This window comes from Protobothrops mucrosquamatus, unplaced genomic scaffold (genome assembly GCF_001527695.2).
Source record: "Protobothrops mucrosquamatus isolate PMUCROS unplaced genomic scaffold, P.Mucros_1.0 scaffold2150, whole genome shotgun sequence".
Classification (NCBI taxonomy): Eukaryota; Metazoa; Chordata; class Lepidosauria; order Squamata; family Viperidae; genus Protobothrops; species Protobothrops mucrosquamatus.
The window spans coordinates 76,295-97,606 of NW_015388248.1; the positions used below are offsets into that span (position 1 = coordinate 76,295).

General features: G+C 43.2%; 1 protein-coding gene across 1 annotated transcript in view; it reads left to right on the plus strand.

Annotated features, from left to right (window-relative positions):
• Positions 1 to 13,690: 13,690 nt before the first annotated feature.
• The window catches only part of LOC107294914 (vomeronasal type-2 receptor 26-like), a 15,187-nt gene continuing 7,565 nt past the window's right edge, over positions 13,691 to 21,312 (plus strand). The window contains exons 1-5 of the mRNA XM_015824183.1: positions 13,691 to 14,060; positions 16,826 to 16,997; positions 18,388 to 18,676; positions 19,127 to 19,969; positions 20,528 to 20,755. Of these exons, the coding sequence (XP_015679669.1) occupies positions 13,691 to 14,060; positions 16,826 to 16,997; positions 18,388 to 18,676; positions 19,127 to 19,969; positions 20,528 to 20,755 (1,902 nt within the window). The remainder of the gene's footprint in view (positions 14,061 to 16,825; positions 16,998 to 18,387; positions 18,677 to 19,126; positions 19,970 to 20,527; positions 20,756 to 21,312) is intronic.

Consider the following 21,312-nt stretch of genomic DNA (forward strand, 5'->3'; position numbering starts at 1 on the left):
CTAGACCAGGATTCATGGGGGTTGGAATAAAATGTATATTTATTTTCTTTTGGATGTAGGGTTCTCCACATATCTATCAAATTCAGTTCATCTATCATTCTAAAAAATGTTTTTGGTAATATATTTCTTCTATTCTTATTAGTTTTATTGCTTATGTAATCTTTTTGGATATCTACTATCCCATTATAATCACCTACTATGCATATATTCCTATGTCCTGTTACAGTTATCTTTTCATGCAATTTCTTATAATACTCCCCCTGATTTTTATTAGGCGCATAAACAACTACCAACAAGATTTGAGTATGCCCTCATTTTATTTCCATCATTAGGGTTCTTCCTTTTGGATCAGCATAAATTAGATTAGCCTTTATCCCTTCCTTAATATATACCACCACCCCTTTCTTCTTCTTCTCTGCTAGTGCTGTATAGAGTGTCCCTAACTTTTTATACTCTAAATAACTTTCATCCTGTTTTCGAATGTGTACCTCCTGGAGGCAAACTATATCTATCTTTTGTTTACTTAGCTTTGTTAATATTTGTCTCCTTTTTATCACTGCATTTAGACCGTTAACATTTATTGATATTAATTTCCAATCTTCCATTCTGTTGTCTGTCTATCAGATATTAGTCTCTGTTTGCCCTTGTAACTATTTGGGATCTTGTTTTAATACCTCTTAATTCTTGAATTCCTTTTTCTTTTTTGCTTCTCTCTTCCTGGGTTCCTTCTTTAACTTGGTCTTCCTCTTGGCTTACAGCTTCCATATCCTCCCTACTACTCTGATCCTCTTCATTTCCCATCAACTGGTCAAAGAAGTCCTGTGCCATTGCTAAACTATCGATTTTAACCTTCTTGCCTTGCCATGAAATAAGCATTCCCTCCGGGAGTATCCACCTAAACCAGTGGTGTCAAACCTATGGCACGGGTGCCAGAGGTGGCACTCAGAGCCCTATCTGTGGGCACGTGCGTCGTCACCCCACTCCTAGGCCTTCAGCTGGGTTTTATAAAACCTTTTCGCTTTAGGCCTCTGCCGTCATGTACAAAAAAAAAGGTTAAATCAATCAGTCAATTTCAACTTCTCACTGAAAAAAAAAGATCTTGCAAAGTTGGAATTGATTGATTGAACTTTTTAGTCCCACCCAGTCTGCTGTTACCACTGCAGCCACGCCCACCCAATGGGCCACACCCACCCAATGGGCCACACCCACCTGGCACCCAACGATGCATAAGTGGGTTTTGGGTTACAGTTTGGACACTCGGTCTCTAAAAGGTTCGCCATCACTGACCTAAACAAAATATTTCGCTTGTTCAATTTTGTGGCCAGGAAGCGATAGTCCTTACGTTGTTCTCGAACCCTTCTAGGAATTTGTTTCAATGTAATAATTTCCTTCCCCTTGTAAATCATTGGTTCTTCTCGGGTAATGTTGTACACTATATCCCAGATTTTCTTTCGGGCAAATCTAATGTGAACCTCTCTAGGCAGCTTATGGTGTCTTGCATAGTTCGTTTGAATTTGATATGCTTCATCTAATTAATTCATAATTTCTTGTTTGTCTCTTTGGAGAGATTTTGCTATAATACCTGCCATTATCTGTCCTAAATCTTCATCCTTCGCCTCTATCACATTTTGGAATCTTAAGAAAAAAGATGCCCGATCCATCTCTAATTGGATTATTGAGTCTTCAAGGTCCTTATTTATTGCCATCATTTTCTGATCTACCAGATCTAATTTTCCCCAGTTTGTTCTGTTTTGTCTTCTATTATTTTTATTCTTTGTTCATTCTTCTGAATTGCTTCCTGAATTGAATTCATTTTATTATCTAATTTCTGAATGTCAAATTTCATTTCTCCATGGTTGATAGACATTGTGTTTTGCATTTTCACCATTGTTTCCTGGATCAATGTCAATGTGGCTTGCATTGTTTGCATGTTTGGGGTCGTATTATTTTTTTCAGCCTTTTGTGATCCCTCTGTCGACCTTTGGTTTAATGGGGAAGCCATTGTTGTTGTTGGATTTGATGCAATTTTTTTCCCTGCCTTTAACCCCACAAGAACTCTAAATTAAATCAATAAGCAAATCTATATAAGTATAAATATAAACATAAATATAAATAAATATAAATATTAATAATCAATTGATTAATATATATCTAAGTTTGATTCTGATTATAATTATCAATTTGTACAAAAAAAATAATTACAGTTATCAATATATAAACAGTTCAGAATATCTATATAATTAATTTTAAATGCTAAATTATAAACAATATATCCAAATTTATAGGTGGTTAGATACAGATATAAATATAAATATATCCTTGAAATCTTCTAATCACTCAGTTCAAAAGTTTTATTAAAGCGGCTGGTTCTCCCTCTGCTTTCTGGTTAGGGTGGTCATCCATTCAAACCACGCTTACTCTCATGGCGTGCTGTCGTCTGCTCTCACCATTTCTCTTCTTCTCCTTTCTTTTCTTTACCTGTCGCTCTTACACACCTAATCTCTCTCCTTCTTCACTTTCTCCTTTCCTTCAGATTCTGACCAAAAAATCTGCCTGTATCACCACCACAGGACTAACTCAAACTCTTTTATCTGTCCTCCTCTTCACCTCTTTAGCAATTGAAAGTATTCTGCTGAATCACTGCTCCTCCCGCCTAGACGCCGCCCACTCCCCCAGCTGGAGATCTCTTTTAGCCAAACAATCAGGACTCACTTTTCCAAGCAGTCCTCGACCTTGCAGTTTTCAGACTGATCTCCACTTAAATGTCACAGTCTGCTATACAAATCTTCTCTTCCCTGTGCTCTCTGGATCATCGCAGCCTCGGGTCCGCCATAGCACGATGACAGACACTTTCACGTTGGTTTGACAGGGGTGTCCTTCTTTGCAGCAAGTGATCGCCTTTCACTACGCTGCACTCTGGACTTCCCCTCTAGTCCGCTGAGCCCTCCAGGCTCCTTGCGCCCCAAAAGGTCCCCAAAACGTGAAATGATCGGGTTCTGGGAACAGGAGCCATTCACCTTCCCCTGCACCATTGAGATGATGCCACCAGAAAAAGTTAATAAAAAATAAAATAAAATAAGAATATGTTTCGCTTCATAGTGGGTCTGTCTCGCAACTACGAGGGGCCTGGGTGCTTCCTTAGGGGGAGGTCTTAAGGTGGAGCCTCGACAAGGTTTTAACAAACTGCAATGGAAGACAAGGTGAATCGTTCCTAAAAACCTAGGGAGTTTCAATTCTACTGTGACGGGGTTGATGATCCTTACGATGGGAAAAGGTCCCAATTTTGGTCCCAATTTCTTGCTGGGCAATTTGAGGCGTAAATATTTAGTTGACAGATAAACCTTTTCCCCAACTTGGAATGTTCTTTGGGGAGCCCTCTTTTTATCAGCCTGCTTTTTATAGGTTTCAAAAGTCTTTTTTTAAAGCAGCTTTTGTGTTTCTCCAAACTTCTTCCCACCCCCTCACCCATTGGTCAAATGTCTGGGAAGCGGAGGGCACGTGAGGGTATTCAGGTATTGGGCTGAACTCTTTTCCTGTGGCCACTCTAAAAGGTGTGTAACTGCTGCTTCTGTGCACAGAATTATTGTAAGCCACTTCAGCAAAAGGCAGGAGGTCAGTCCAGTTTATCAGTTGGTAGGAGATGTAGCATCTGAGATATTGCTCCACCATTTTGTTAGCGGATTCTGCAGCCCCATTGGTGGCTGGATGAAAAGCAGATGATAAGCCTTGGGATGATCCAATTAATTTAAGAAAACTCCTCCAAACTTTCGCAATGAACTGCGCCCCTCTGTCTGAAATTATCCACTTAGGGGCACCATGCAGCTGGTAGATATGTTTCAGGAACAATTTGGTCAGTCATTGGGCAGATGGGAGTCCTTTTCAGGCAATGAAATGAGCCTGCTTCAAGAACAGGTCTATCACAGTCCAGATGACACTATTTCCTTTACTTTCAGGTAGGTCTACTATAAAGTCCATAGCTATTTCTTCCCATGCTTGAGAAGAATCTGCCATCGGTTGCAGTAACCCAGGGGTTTTCCCTGGGATTCTTTTCATTGTGGCACATATAGTACAACTTTTTACATAGTTTTCCACATCCTGTTTCAGCTCCAGCCACCAAAATTGCCGATGGGTGAGGTGTAGAGTTTTTAAATATCCAAAGTGTCCAGCCTGTTTTACATCATGGCTGTATTTGAGAGCATTAAGACAGAGAACTTCAGGCAAATATAGTTTCCCCCCTTTGTAGGCCAAGCCATCCCTGCATGTTAGGGAGGTTTTATTATCTTTGAACCATTGATTGGTGAGGAGCTCTTGTTTTATTTTCTTTACCCCAGGGTCATCAGGATTAGGGACTCTGAGAGGCGTTAGTTGAGCGGCAGTTTGTGGACTGGAGATAATTGCCTCAATAACCTCTTCGTGTTCGCTTTTGTACTGGGGCAATCTCGATAGCGCATCAGCTAAGAAGTTTTTTCCTCCCAGTATGTACTGTAGAGTGAAGTTGAAACGGTTAAAGTACTGTGCCCACCATACTTTGGGGACAATTTGCGGGAAGTTTTCAATGCCTCTAGGTTTTTGTGATCTGTCCATACTTCAAATGGCACCTTGCTCCCTTCTAGATAGTGTCACCAGTTCAACAGCCCCCACCTAATCACGTAGGCATCTTTCTCCCAGATTGCCCATCTCTGCTCACTTTCAGTAAAATTTTTAGAGGTGTAGGCGCAGGGTTGCAGGACCCCTCTTTTGTTCTTTTGCAGTAATACAGCTCCAACTGCCACATCGCTGGCATCGGCTTGAATTACAAAGGGCTCCCCTGGACAGGGGTGCTTTAGGACCAGTTCAGCAGCAAATAGTCTCTTTAAATTCTCAAAAGCTGTTTGACAACCCATCGTCCATGCTAGTGGTTGGCCCGGTCGCAGCTTCCCCCCTCTTTTTCCTTTTTTGAGTAATTCTGTAAGGGGTAGGGCAAACTCGGCAAAAGAGGGGATGAATTGATGATAGAAGTTGGCAAAACCTAGAAAGCTCTGGAGCTGTTTGCAAGTTTTTGGGGGCTGCCATTTGATTATAGCTTTCACCTTGGCTGGATCCAATTTAATGCCCTCGTTGGAAATTCTGTAGCCACGATAATCTAATTGGGTCTGGTGAAATTCACATTTCGACAATTTGGCATAAAGCTTGGCATTCAATAGTTTATTTAACACCTCTCTCACCAGCTTTATGTGATCAGTCATGTTCATGCTGTATATCAGGATATCATCAAGATACACCAGAACCCCTTTGTACAAGTGATCATGTAGGACCTCATTAATCAACTGCATGAATACGGCTGGGGGCCCCTGTAATCCAAATGGCATGACTTTGAATTGATAGATCCCCATGGGGCAGTTGAAGGTAGTTTTCCACTCGTCCCACTCCTTTATTCTCACTCGGTAAAATGCCTCTCTCAGGTCTAATTTAGCAAAGACACTCCCCTTAGCCAGATGGGTTAATAAGTCCTTTAGGAGGGAGAGGGGGTATTTGTTTTCCACACTCACAGCATTGAGACCCTTATAGTTTATGCAGAGATGAAGAGTCCCATCTTTTTTTTTCTTTGAACAACATGGGGGCTCCCACAGTAGATTTGGCTCGTTCAATGAACCCCCTCACTAGGTTTTTGTTCACGTATCGCTGCATCTCCTCCATTTTGAGGGGGGACATAGCATACATTCTTGGGCGTGGGAGTTTGGCTCCTGGCACCAGTTCAATAGAGCAGTCATTGGGTTTGTGAGGGGGCAGGGCATCACATTCTTTTTCACTAAATGCCTCACCAGGTTCTGGTATTTATTAGGGATGAGTGGTTCACCTGGCTGTGGTGAGGCAGCCATGTGAGCTCGCTCATTGGGTGGCCTAAGGTGTCCCGCAATGTCGGTTGAATCAGTGGGAGGTTTAGGCCCTATAGGTAGTCTCACAGTTCTCATTCCTTTCTCCCACCAGATAAACGGCTTCCATTTGTCCAACCAGTCTAGCCCTAGGATCACAGTCTCAGTCAGTTTTGGAGCCACTAGGAAGCAAATAAACTCCCAGTGCGCACCTATTTCTAGGCATAAGGGCTCAGTTAATTGTGTGACAAGAGTCTCTCCCATCAGGGAGCCATCAGCTTGCTCAAATCTCACAGGTTTGGAAAGCTGTTTTGCCCGTATGCCCATTTTCATGGCAAACAGCAGACTAATAATGCAGTGGGTGCATCCAGAATCAATTAGCACGTTTAAGTCCATTTGTGCCCCAGACTTAGGGATTATGTTTGGCGGCCAGTGAAAAAGGCAGGATTTGTCAACTCACCATCAGGTCATTCTTTCCTTCATCATCGCTGTCAAAGGAGGGTAGAGCAGGGGCGGGTCCACTCGGAGTCCCGGCATCCTCCTGTGTGTGGGGTAATCTGGGCAATAGGTTCTTGCATGACCCGGTTGGATTTCTCTTTCGTTAGCCGCTGGGCAGGTTTCCTCCTTGTCGCTGGTTCCAGTTTGCTCTGCAGTCAGGGGTAGGGGACTGGACAGGTTGCTGCTCAATGTCCCTCTTGTCCACATCGAAAACACTTAATTGACAGGCCTGCAGGTGGCCTGGGCCTCTCAGCCGTCACAGTAGTTAGAGGTTTTCATGGGGGTGATTGCTGTCCAGGTTGCTCTGGCAGCTGCTCAGATTCAGGTGGGGGAGGCTTCTTATAGCGGGTGAGCTGAACATCTAGCTTCACCGCTACCTGGTACCATTCTTGCAGCTGATCAGGTACTGCTCGATAGATACAGACCTGAGAGAGCTGATCATCTAATCCCTCAATGAAGTAATGGATTAGGGATTGCTCAGGCCACCCCTCTATTCGACCTGCTAACTTGCGAAATTCTCACACATACTCCAGGGCAGGCCTGCCAGCTTTTTTTATTTTGTGGATTTGTTCTCTTGCTTTGAGAGCAATAAATGGGTTCTCAAATCTTTCTCTCAGCCCTAGGAGGAAGAAGGTGGGGGTCCTCCAATTCAGGGGCTTGCTCATTATATAAATTGTTCAGACATTCAGATGCTTTTCCCTCTAGGCTGGACGCAATCACATCGACCATGGCCCCGGGTCTAGGTAGAGATAGGCCCAGCAATTCAAATGAGAACACACTTGGTTGAGGAAAAAAACCAGCTTCTCTGGGTCCCCATCAAAGGTTGCTCTGAAAAGTGATGAATTATAGGCTGTTGGGGCCCACTGTGGCTGTTGCTGCTGGCCCCATCCTGGCTGCAGATTTAAGCCAAGGGGTTGCACGTTCGGGGGCTGTGGCCAATCTCCTTGCTGTGGTCATTCTCCCACCAGCTGCTGATATCCTGGTTTCTGCACCACCCCAAGCTGTTGTAATGCCCCTATTAGGTGTTGCAAGTTCAGAGGTTGTTGACCATCTACCTGCTGGGTTTGCCAATCTCCCCATTGCTGCAGAGGCCTCAGACTGGGATTCCCTCCCTTGCAGTCATCATACTCCAGGGGCTGGAGTCCCTGGCAGGGGAAGACAGGATCTGGAAGGCTTTCTGTTCTGCAATAGAAGGGCTGTAGGCTCCTCTCTGCAGGAATTTATTTCTGCTTTTCACCTCTGGGTTTTGAAATCTTTCCAGTGACTCACCCAAAACTTGAGTGGCAGGCGATTCATTAGCTCTCCTCGGCTTATCCCAGTCTGGTGACCAAATAAGCTCTCCTAATTGCTTTGGTCTTGCTCCCAGCTGGGAGATCTGCCACAGTTCCTTCTCCCCCAGCTTGCTCGCTGTCATTCCCCCCCTTGGGGAAGCTGCTGCTGCCGGGGTGCTGGCCTTAGGCAATCTTTCTTCTTCCATAATGAGATCTTCCCCGAATCTTTGTCAGCTTATCCCTTTGGTTTAGGAACAGTGGCTGGGGTTCGGAACTCCTAAACCTTTGAAAGATTTGTTGATCTTGGCATGTTGTCATGGTTCTGACTAATGAAACCCTTCAAAGAACTTCCAGGCATTGTTTATCCTAGAAAGCCTTTATTACAGTGTAACAGAGCATCGGCACAACATAGAGGGATGCCAAGATCTGAATTTCCCTTCCTTTGCACATAACATTCCAGGCTATTCCCCCTCCCCTTTTTGCAGTCATCATTCACATTTTCCAATCAACCTGGAGGACAAAGATTCACTTCTGTTCCCTTCCCACACAGTCCTTATCTTTCTCCTCACCCCAACCATCTGCATTAACTCTAAAAATACCAGACAGTTCTGCACATCCACCAGATGGATCCGTAACTGGCTGACCGGCTGTACTCAGCATGTGGTCCTCAATGGAACCACATCTACATGGAGGGAAGTGTGTAGTGGGGTACCCCAGAGCTCTGTTTTGGGCCCAGTGCTCTTCAACATCTACATCAACGATTTGGACGAGGGGATAGATGGGGAACTCATCAAATTTGCAGACGACACCAAGCTGGCAGGAATAGCCAACACTCCAGAAGACAGGCTTAAGATACAGAAGGATCTGGACAGACTTGAACACTGGGCACTATCTAACAAAATGAAATTCAATAGTGAAAAAAGCAAGGTTCTACATTTAGGCAAGAAAAACCAAATGTACAGGTATAGTATAGGGGGTACCTTGCTCAATAGCAGTAATTGTGAGAGGGACCTCGGAGTCCTAGTGGACAATCACCTAAATATGAGCCAGCAGTGTGCTGCAGCTGCCAAAAAGGCCAAAAGAGTGATAGGCTGCATTAACAGAGGGATAGAATCAAGATCACGTGAAGTATTAATACCCCTTTACAATGCCTTGGTAAGGCCACACTTGGAATACTGCATCCAGTTTTGGTCACCGTGATGTAAAAAAGATGCTGAGACGGGGCGTTGTCTTACCTGAACGCCTATTCTCAGCATGATGATGGAGAATCCACAAATGGGTTGTCTTAATCTTCCTGCTCCAATCAGACTAAGTCTTAAGTGTAGATACGCCTCTGCTGTGCCATCTGCACCCCAGTTTGAGACTAAGGCAATACACAGACATTAGTCCAACGCGTATATCTTTTTAATACCGGACCCAGGGCCCGCAGACCCTTAATGGGTGGGAGTGGATTCTCCATCATCATGCTGAGAATAGGCGTTCAGGTAAGACAATGCCCCTTCTCCAGCATGATTGGATGGAGAATCCACAAATGGGACATACCAAAGCCCTGTGTCCCTAAGGGGGGGAATCAGTCTGGGCCTGGGTCCCGCTAGATGACAATGCGTGATTCAGCACCCTGCGACCAATGAGGCATCGGAAGATGCGTATTTGTCAATCTTATAGTAGCAGACAAAGGACGAGGGTGAGGACCACGCCACTGCCCTACAAACCTCCTCTATGGATGCCTGGGTCGCCCAAGCCGCCGAAGTAGCGGTGCCCCGGGTGGAATGGGCAGTCATATGCCTAGGATACCAGGGCGATGCAGGCCCTAATCCATCTCCCTATTGTGGAGAAGACCTTCTACCCAGTAGAAAGGATATAAACAGTGCCTCGGACCTACGGAAGGCTGAAGTCTGGTTATGTACCATTGCAGGGCTCTGCGTACGTCAAGTGTGTCCCACTGTTTTTCCCTGTCAGTGGACGGATTAGGACAGAAGTCTGGTAAAACCACTTCCTGGAATCTATGATACAAGGGGTTAACCTTGGGTACCAAGGAAGGGTCTAGTCTAAGGGTAACCCTGTCCGCGTGGAAACACTCAGCTCTTTGTTGTCCAAGAGAATGGCCAGTTCTGAGATACGCCTGGCCAAGGTGAATGCAACGAGGAATGCCACCTTCATAGACAATAGATTAAACGAGCCTGTGGCAATAGGCCAAATGGTAATGAAACGAGTGCCTGTAAGACCTGGTGAAGGTCCCACGAGGGGTACCGATGCACCGTTGGTGGTCCTGCATAGGATGCTCCCTTCAAAAAAGAGCGAACCACACGTGATTACCATAGCAAGAGCTGCAACCTGTCTATGGATGGTGTTCAGGGATAGCCCTATGTCTAGACCATCCCTTAGAATTCTAACACAATCGGCCCGGAGATAGCCAAGAGTTCCACATCATGCCCTGAACCCCAAGCGCAGAAGCTCCACCGTGTGGCACGTATACTCTATTCATCGAGGGGCACCTGGATTGTTGAATCCTGGCTATCACCCTCAACACGTATGAGTCTCGGCTCAAGGCCCATTGTTCAAGTGCCAAACGGTTAGCTGGAGCCACAGCGGATCCGGGTGCTGGAGTTCCCCCCTAAGTGAGGGAAATACGACCTGCTGGGATCCTCTACGGAGGGGAGATGGAGAGCTCCCTCAGGTCGGTGAACCACGGCGTCTCGACCAGTGTGGTGAAACTAACAGGATCTCCACCCGTTCATGCAGTGTCGTCTGAATCATGACGGGAAGGAGCGGCAGGGGAGGAAGGAATAAAGAATTCCCTTGGGCCAGGGCTGCGGAGGGCATCTGTCTCCTCTGCTGTCGGAGACAGGAGCCTGGAAGGGAATCTGGGGAGTTGGGAGTCGGTTAGAGAAACAAAAAAAGGTCCAAGGTTGGGGAACCAAACCTGTCCATGATCTCCCGGAACACCCCCGGGTCCAGTTTCCATCTGGCATGGACGACAGTGGCTCTGCTTAAGGAGTCCGCCTGATGGTTCGCCACTCCGGGTATATGCTCCACCCTGATGGAAGCAAGATACAATTCCGCCCAAGCCCTGACAACTGGGCCTCCTCCATGAGAGGTCTGGATCATGTCCCCCCCGCCTGTTGGCGTGCACCCTGGCAGCAACGTTGTCAGAAGTACCAGCACATGCTGTCCTGTCACTATGTGGCAGAAGTGTTGTAGGGCCAGACGTATGGCCCTGAGTGCCAGCCAGTTTATATTATTCTTTAGTTACTCCTGGGACTACCGACCCTGAGCCCAATGCGACTGAAGGTGCGCTCCCCATCCGAATCGACTGGCGTCCATGGTGAGGATGATTCTGGATGGTTCTCTAAACTCTGTGCCCTGTGACAGTGCTGGGGAACGTACCATCGAAGGGAGTGCAACACCGGTTGCGGAACTCGAACCCTCTGGATGGAAGCGCTTATGCGTAGCCTCTGAAATGGGAGAAGCCACTGCCGTTCCCAGGGCATGAAGGCGTGCCTATGAATCGATCTGTACGCCAGACACTATCTGCCCCAGGAGTTGTGATAGCAAGTCCATGTGACCACCTTATTGCCTGGACCCGATGAACAAGGCCTGAATGTTGACTGGACAGTCTTGTGATAAATAGACCGTACCGTTACCCATGTCTATAATTGCCCCTAGGTGCAGGAGCCAAGTTGTGGGCACAGTGTGGCTTTTCTGGAAGTTGATAGAAAACTCGTGCTCCTAACCAATGCTGATAGCAAAGGCGAGGTCTGATGAGCGCTCCGGAAAGAAAGGGATGTATTAATATGCTGTCCAAATAACATTGGACCCTGATGGGGGACTGTCTCAGGTAGGCAGCCAGTACAGCCAGCACCTGCTCTAGGTGATGAAGAAAAACCGAATGGAAGGCCCTGTACTGGTAATGTCGGTGGGCCTAACTAAACCTGAGGAATTTGCGATGTACAGGGAGAATGGAGATATGCCAATATGCAAATATGCCTCAGTTAGGTCTATTGAAGTAAGGAAGTCTCCCCTTTTCTAATGCAAGTCAAATTGACTGCGGAGACATATCTTGAACTCCTGTACTTCAGATAATAGTTTAGACCCCTTCAAGTCCAATATTGCCCTCCGGTCCACTGAGGATTTGGGACCGATGAAAATTTTTTGAGTAGAACCCTCGTCTCTCCTGGTCCTGCAGTACCAGTTCTATGTTCTGACTCTGTAAAGGTGAGCTATGGCCTCCGACATGAGGGCCACTTTGGTGCTGTTCGTGGGTACTGGCAAGATCAAAATTGGTCAGGTGGACTGGACCAAACTCCAGCATCCGACCCTGAGTAACGGTGTTTAAAAGCCCCGAGTCCGTGGTAGTGGATGCCCATCTATCAGAATAAAGGGATAGCCAGCCTCTTATGGGGAAAAGACTGTGGAATCACTTGCCTTGTTTGGAGAAGCGGCCTCCCGTGTCTCGAGAGGTCGGTCCTGTTGGCGCTCCTGTCTCCGGAATGAAGTGCAAGATGCCTGGGCCCAGTCCCCAGGTGGAAGCGGGCCGAAAAGGCTGCCTACGATAGTAGTCTCGCGATGACCCGGCCCTGAGCACCTATCTCCCCTTTCTTCGAGGTGTTAATAAGCGTTTTGCGCTTATTCTTGCCCTCTATTAGCTAAGGATCTAGCGCCTTGCCAAAGAGATGACCCCCTGTATCGGGCTTAGTAGCCAGACGCCCCCTGACCTTGAGGTCTGCCCATCAGTCCTTTATCCACATAAGTCTGCGAGCCGTAATGCTCGCTGCCATGGCCCATGAAGAGTACTTGGCGGCACGAAGAAAGGAAACAGCCCTGTATTGAGACGTGGCCACCAACTTACCCAGGTTTTGGTGTACCCTGACTTGGTCAGGAGGGATCATGTCCTGGAGTTCACGCAGCCACATTACTGAGGCCCGAGTGAAGAAGGCCATGGATGTGGAGACCTTAGCCGCCCAGGCCGATGCCTGATGCGACCTGCGTAAGGCAGCTTCAATCTTCTTGTCCTTTGCCTTAAGAACCTCGGCTATGTCCCCTAGGATGATTGCGTTTGAAATCAGAGAATCAGAGGCTCGTTGATTTGGGGAACCTCCATTAAGGAGGCAAGAGATGGAGCCACATTGAACAATCTCATCTCTGTTGATCCCCGATTGGGGATAGACCCCAGATTGTCCCACAGCTTCTGAACCGTTTTGCGGAAGAAGAGGGACCTGGGACATGCCTGTGTGGTACCACCGGGTAATGTTGGCTGGCATGCAGGCCTGGAAGGTAATGGGCAAAGACCAGCAGGTGGGGCAGGCTAGATGCTGAGGTACCCCCGTCAGCTGAAGACCGAATCCTGCAGCCTCTGAATCTGAGAAGCCGTCCTCTACCAGGTCTGGAGATTCAGGACAAGGAAAGGGCTAAACTCGGGGGGGGGGGAAGGCTGGGGAACAGAGGTCATACTGGGCGAAGGCCTGAGCTACCCTGGCCTGAAGATGCTCAGGGCCAAATGCCTATGTTGGTGGGGGGGAGGGCCTGGGAGGCACATAGAGAGTCAAAAAGGACCATGCAGTTGTCCCAGTGGTTAGTTGACCTGGAGTAACTGACCCTGGTTCGGAGGAATTTGGCTGGTCTCCTTGCCAAATAACCTTGGACTCTGATTTTGATTGGGACGTTTGGAGGCTGTGTTTTAGGCCCCAAGGAGCTCTTCCCTGCAGCCTCAGTAGAGGCCTTGTATTTCTTTTTGGCAGGGGGGCCTATGGGTTCCTGAGGATGAAGGGAGGGATTTTCAGCATACAGTGGATTAGGATCCTTTGATGCAGTAAATTCCAATCTAACTAGTTCCTCCCTGAAAAGTGCTTGTGTGAGGTAACAGGCCTCTAACAATCCAATCAGTGAGAAAAACGCCCCCCCTCGAGCGCTATAATCAACCACTGAAATGAGGCATTTAGCTAATGTCCAGTCGAAGGAACGTTGCACCCAGATGGGGGGGTGATGGGGGTCAAGAGGCAGTGGATGGGCCTGTAGGGTGATCGTGCCCCTTCTCCTGATCGCACCACCGATCAGCTGACAGGCGGAGCCATGGCAGCTCAAGGCAGACGGCCGTGCAGCCCAAAGGCCGGCAGACGAGCCCAGCCGAGCAATTTCCTCTTCCAACGATCAGGTGACTGTCGGTGCTCCGTGTCTCCAGGCAAACGTGATCATGCAGCCCGAAGGCAACCACGAACAAGCCTGGCCGAGTACGTTGTTGTGAGATCAAGCGCGCCGCACCAATCAGCTGGCCGTCGGTGTCTCAGCGGCTGCAGGCAAATGGGGTCGTGCATCCGAAGGCAAACAGCCAAGGAGCCTGTCCGAGCGAGTTGCCGCTGGATCAAGCACGCCGCGCCTCAGCGGCTCCAGGCAAAAACGGGTCGTGCAGCCCGAAGGCAAACAAACCAACGAGCCTGGCCGAGCAAGTTGCTGCCGGATCAAGCGAGCCGCGCTGATCTAGCTGGCTGGCAGTGCCGCGGAAGCTGTTAAATGGGATTATTGATGGGCCTCCAGCAGTCTGGCTCGGTCAGGCGAGGCTGCAAGCAGCGTGCCGTCAGAATAAGAGTTTGGGCCTTACAAGCCAAGCAACTGGAACGAGCTGTCAGGAGCCTTCAAAAGACCAGGTAGGGTCTTTCTAAAGGGAAGTAACTGCCAAGTGATAAGTATTATTAGATGTCCTTGAAGGATGGAAAATTTAAATGGGAACCTGTCTAATCTTTCTGCTCCTAGAAATGAGCGAAAAAACACGCGTCCTTAGAGCATAAGACTAAGTCTAAAACTGGGGTGCAGATGGCACAGCAGAGGCGTATCTACACTTAAGACTTAGTCTGATTGGAGCAGGAAGATTAAGACAACCCATTTGTGGATTCTCCATCCAATCATGCTGGAGAATCTAGAAAGATTACAGAGAAGAGCAACAAAGATGATTAGGGGACTGGAGGCCAAAGCATATAAGGAACGGCTGCTGGAATTGGGTATGTCTAGTTTAATGAAGAGAAGGACGAGGGGGGACATGATAGCAGGGTTCCAATATCTCAGGGGCTGCCACAAAGAAGAGGGAGTCAAGCTATTCTCTAAAGCGCCTGAAGGCAGGACAAGAAGCAGCAGATGGAAACTAATCAAGGAGAGAAGCAACCTAGAACTAAGGAGAAACTTCCTGACAGTTAGAACAATTAACCAATGGAACAACCTGCCTCCAGAAGTGGCGAATGCTCCAACACTGGAAGTTTTTAAGAAGAGACTGGACAGCCATTTGTCCGAAATGGTATAGGGTTTCCTGCCTGAGCAAGAGGTTGGACTCAATGACCTCCAAGATCCCTTCCAACTTTATTATTATTATTATTATTATTATTATTATTATTATTATTATTATTATTATTATTATTATTATTATTATTATTATTATTATTATTATTATTATTATTATTATTATTATTATTATTATTATTATTATTATTATTATTATTATTATTATATTGTCAAAGCAATAATATCCAGTATTAGCAGCATTGACACTTGGGTTGTATAAACAGAGGCATAAAATCAAGATCACACAAAGTATTAGTACCATTTTATAAAACCCTAGTGAGACCACACCTGGAATACTGCAACCAATTTTGGTCACCATACTACAAAAAAGATGTTGAGACCTTTGAAAAAGTTCAGAGAGGAGCAACTAAGATGATCCAAGGCTTGGAGACTGAAACTTATGAAGAACAGCTGCAGGATGTTTTTTTGGCTAGTCTAAAGAAAAGAAGAAATAGGGGAGACATGATATTCCAGTATTTGAGAGGCTGCCACTTATTCTCCAAAGATGGCAGGACAAGAAACAATGGTTGGAAACTGATCAAAGAGAGAAGCAACCTGGAATTAAGTAGAAAGTTCATAACAATGAGGACAATTAACCAGTGGAACAACTCACCTTGATAAATCATGGGTGCTCCATCACCGGTGGTTTTTAAGAAGAGACTGGACAGTCACTTGTCTGAGATGATGTAGGTTCTTCTGTTTGAGCAGGCGGCTGGATTAGAAGATCTCCAAGGCCCCTTCCAGCTCTATTCTATTCTATTCTATTCTATTCTATTCTATTCTATTCTATTCTATTCTATTCTATTCTATTCTATTCTATTCTATTCTGATAATTTCTTTTATTGTAGTTTTTTTCTTATCCTTTCTTGAGACATTAGATTGGGATGTTGTATGAATGTGGTTTTTTATATAAGTAAATATTTATAGGCATCTTGGCAATACTTATTAAACTAGAAAAAATGAGCAATATCAATTAATGTTATGTAGCTTTACTTCAGATAAAGTTTAATTGTACATTATGCAGTTCAAGTTTCAACAATAAGAAGGCACCTTATTTCAGTCATTGATCAATAAAACCAAGTTTTGAATAAAGGAATATAGCTATCTTTTTGAAAGACTAATGTAGTCTTTTGTCAGGAACAACCAATCATAGCCTCTCATGAATATCCAAGGTCAGTAACTTTATTATATGTCACATGGTACAATAATTTTATCAGATTGCTTGCCTTCTGTTTGGGAATCACCAGATAAGTTTTCGTGGATCTTGGGAAAGATCAAGCTTATGCTGCTTGTGGCTGTACAATGTCTCCAAGTTAGACCCTTGCTTGATCCCATCATCAATAAAAGCACATATAAATATAATGTATAGATATACTATATGTATGTGAGACTATAGACACACATACAACTCTGTTTCCCTTTTCTACTCCATAACCTTTTTAAAAAAATTAAAAATGGATGTTTTTCAATTAGTTGGAGACCTTCCTTATACACATGTGCTTTGTTTTATTATTGAGTGTGATGAGAATAGTGTTTAGTGATAAAATGTTCCTCACAACACAGAAAGAAATTGGAAATTTAAAAATACATATATTATCTGACCAGTAATTATTTAAAAAGACTGTGATTAATTCTAATCCCATAAAAACTCTCCTGGAAGCTTGGTAAATACTAGCAAAACTAAGAACTGAGACAAGATAAAATGCACAAGTGTTTTCAACTTCATTGGAAAGTGGATCTCTCAAAGAAAGTAGTGGATGTTGAGCAACAGTGGATAAATTTCAGAATAAGATGAAAACTGGATCATTTGTAAATAACTAGGAACTGAGATAACAATGGCACAATTGTTGCTTTTAATCCTGTTCTTACCATGGACAGTATGTATGACTGAAATTGCAAAATGCACTAGCAACGAACCACTTGCCATTGTGCACAATTATTTTCAAGCTGGTGATTTTATTATTGGTGGTATCACATCTCTTATCACCATCCCTACAGTTCCTCCAACCTTTGGTGAAGATCCGCACTATTCATTTAATGATAACTTTCTGTGAGTTCTTTTCCCCTCTCCTTTTTCTATCTGTATGCATGTGTGGGAGTGCTCATATACAATAGCTGATTATATTTATCACAATTATTGAAAGTGATATATATTAAAATTATGCACATAAACTAAACATTATTTTTTGTACTGCATATGATCTTTGAGGGATGAACTAAAGAAAGAAAACAGTCTAGTACAGTGATGGCGAACCTTTTAGAGACCGAGTGCCCAAACTGCAACCCAAAACCCACTTATGCATCGTCGAGTGCCGGGTGGGTGTGGCCCATTGGGTGGGCGTGGCCCATTGGGTGGGCATGGCTGCGGGGTAACAGCAGACTGGGTGGGACTAAAAAGTTCAATCAATCAATTTCAACTTTGCAAGATCTTTTTTTTCCCCGCGAGAAGTTGAAATTGACTGATTGATTGAACCTTTTTTTTTTTTGCACACGGCGGTGGAGGCCTAAAGCAAAAAGGTTTTATAAAACCCAGCTGAAGGCCTAGGACTGGGGCAACGGCGCACATGCCCACAGAGAGGGCTCTGAGTGCCGCCTCTGGCACCCGTGCCATAGGTTCGCCACCACTGGTCTAGTACATCAGTCAATTATTTAAAATAGCAATCAGGTACTATAATGTTTGGGATTAAAGCAACTGATATTGAGACTGGTTGTCTCTAGCAAATAACTAAGTAAAGTTAAACCTTATAATGTCTGTTTTTATTTAATTGAAATAAACCATGCTTAGGAGAAAAGATTTTAAAAGGAAAATGTACACATACCATTAGCTTGCTAGGTAATGTTAAAAATGTATATTTTTTAGTTTACTTATGGAATTAAAATTCTTACGTTATTCTAATATTAATGTGATTCTGTACTAAACTTAATTTGATGCAATACCATTTTTATCATAGGAGTGCAAGATAAAAATATAATATATTTTCTATTTTTAAAAGAATCAGAGCATTTCCTTTTAACAGAAAATAACTTTAAATTAGTCATGGACTCAAAAGGATGTTTCATAAATTGTTTCCAAACCATATAGGAATAGGAGAGCAGTCTTATTAAAGCATTACCTGAAGCATTACTTTCAATGTATACTGTAGTTAAGATGCTGCAAACCTCCTTGTTTTTATTTCACTGACAATCTTATAAAAATAGTCTAAGAAAAGCCAATGATAATCCCACTGAAAAATTATTTCCAGGGTATCTAATATACTCCTTATGTATATCATTTAAAGAATGCATGAAATAACACTCTGAAATAGTTTTGATTCCAATAAAATGACATAATATGGCAAAGCAAGTGTTCAATTCTAAGACCTTCAATAAGCATAAAAAAAGTTAAACTGACTTTCTTAGATGCAGAACTTCCCTCAATGCATATTTAATCCTAATTGCAGCATTCTTACCAAGTACTATCAACATATCTTGGCTTTGATATTTGCTGTGAAGGAGATCAACGACAGCCCTCATATCTTGTCGAACCTCACTCTAGGATTCAGAATGTATGATAGCTATGCTGGAACATATACATCATATGCCACAATGAAACTTTTCTCCAAACAGAAGAAATTTATCCCCAATTTTAAGTGTGAAACCCAGAACAAACTCATTTCAGTTATCGGAGCACTTTATTCTGGAATCTCTTTCAAGATGACACGTATTTTGAGCATCTACAAAGTTCCACAGGTGGGAGTTTAAGGAAACTTACAGGAATTTAATTACCTGAGTTTTGTAGCTCTAGATGGGTTTGATTTTTTGTTATGAAGCCCAAAGAATAATGTCAAGTTGTTACAATAACTAATATATAAAGAAACTCATCCCCAATTATAAGTGGGACATCCAGAACAAATTCATGTCAACCACTGGAGAATTTCATTCTGGAATCTCATTCACTGTGGCATTTATTTTGTGTATCTACAAACTTCCACTGGTAGAAACTATAGGTATCTTACAGAATTTGAAGACATATTGTGTTTAATCTTATTAAATAATATATTTAGAACTTAGCATAGTGATAAAAAGCCAATAAAGTTTTCTCTTTCTGTAACCTCTGCCTCTCCCTATAAATGCCTATGATCCAAATGAAGATATGCAATTTTTATTCTTATCTCAATTTTTCAACTTTTCTTTGAACAGATCACATATGGTTCTCCTCTACATAAGAGTGATAGCTCTGAAGCACATTCTTTCTATCAGATGGCCCCAAATGAAGCCCACCAATACAAAGCGATTGTCCAGCTCCTTGTGCACTTCAAGTGGACATGGATTGGAATATTCTTTAAAGAGGAAGATGGAGAAAGGTTTGTGCGTACTATTTCCTCCATGTTTTCTCCTCACAGAATCTGTGTTGCTTTCTTGAAAAGACTCAAGCCCTTTTATCTAAGCACTGTTCTTGATGACATGGATTGGCTAGTGGAAATGTACCTTTTCTTGATGAAAAGTAATGCCAATGTTGTGATAATTTATGAAAGAAATATGTTGGTTTTGAGAGTGTTACTTTATCTACCAGAAATGGAATTAGTGCCTAAGGAGCCAAAAGGGAAAGTGTGGATCATGGTGGCTCAAACTGATCTTGCATCATATTTCTATCAAAGAAAGTGGGATATCCAAGTATTTTATGGTGCTCTGTCCTTCACTGTTAATTCAAATGAGGCTCCAGGTTTTCAACAGTTTCTTCAGACTATAAACCCTTTCTTATCAAGAGATGATGGTTTTATCAAAATTGTATGGGCACATGCATTTGATTGTGTGTTTCCCAAACTGCCTCTAACTGAGGAAACCAGTGACCTCTGTAGTGGGCAGGAAAAGCTGGAGACACTTCCTGGAGCTTTTTTTGAAATGACTATGAGTAGTTATAGCTACGGTGTATATAATGCAGTGTATGCAGTAGCACATACTATACAGGCCATGTGGTCATGTCTCTTCAGACAGAGAGGAAATGGAGAAAAAGCATTTCTTCAAGATCTGCAACCATGGAAGGTAATATACAGTAATATATTGCTCAAATATTTTATATCTTTCAAGACTCACAACCTTTTCATGGGAATTTCTTGATTAAAATATTTTCAATTTTCTAGACAGGTTGCTTACTGTGTCCTCTACATGATTATATTTTAATTCTTTTATGAATTACTTACATTTAATGAAATCCCATGGAGAAACTGTCCCCTACTTTTCTGGCATCCATCCTTATGACATCAAATTTTCCTATTTCTGTTTTTGATTTTGTTATTGCAATGGTGACTTACCTGCTGATTTGTCCATATGGGAGGGTGTTGAATGGACCATTTGAAATGGCTTACCTTCAGTCAAATTTGACAAATGTGAGCATCATTGATTTATTACTGTTTTTTTATACCCATTTCCTCTTTTAAATTAAAAGAAGTCCTTTTTCATTGTGAAATATTCTGCAATCAGCTTCAAACAAATGAAGAAAACAGAAATAATATATAATGGTGATAGGAGCTGGGATTTAAGAATTATCTTAAATTCACTTAAACATTTTTATAAACACTTGTGCTCTTCTTTGGCTTGCAGCTCCACTCTTTCTTGAAAAAAATCGTATTTAACAATAGTGCAGGTGATCAGGTTTCTTTTGATCAGAATGGAGAATTGACAAGTGGATTTGATATTGCAAACTGGGTCACATTCCCAAACCAATCCATTCATCATGTCAAAGTTGGAAAGATAGTGCCTTGGGTTTCTTCAAGCAAGAACTTTAATATCCAGGATGATGCCATTACATGGCCCAGCAGTTTTAACCAGGTGGGTATAGTGGGTGCTCATTTTTTAAACATTTTTTTAAATAAGTATTTTGTATAAATGTATGTATGTATGCATATATTTTATTTATCTCTCATACTTTTTGTTTGCATGTAAATCTAAATAAATTCAATATTTCTCAAAATATTATGCATCTTTACTATTACAGATATTAGCATTAAATAATCGAGTATATGTTAATGGGATTGAAAAACTAAAAGCCAGCAAGGGTTTGCTAAAAACAGATCATGCCAAACAAATCTTATTTCATTCTTTGACATAGTTACTAAGCCTAGTACTCTTTTTTTTTTCAATATAGAATTTTATTGTTTTTATCATAAAAGAAGAAATACATCACAAATATTACACAATGATTTATCCCATCCCCCCACCCCCCGGACTTCCCAAACCAAACCTAGGCTAACATTCAACTACAAGTAAACAAATATTAATATCTCTAACTCCAAACTCTAAACTTAAGCAATCCATCTCCTCCGTGTTAATAAAAATTATTCATTTAATTAGTTCTTCAAATACCCAAAATCTTTACCATTTCAGCA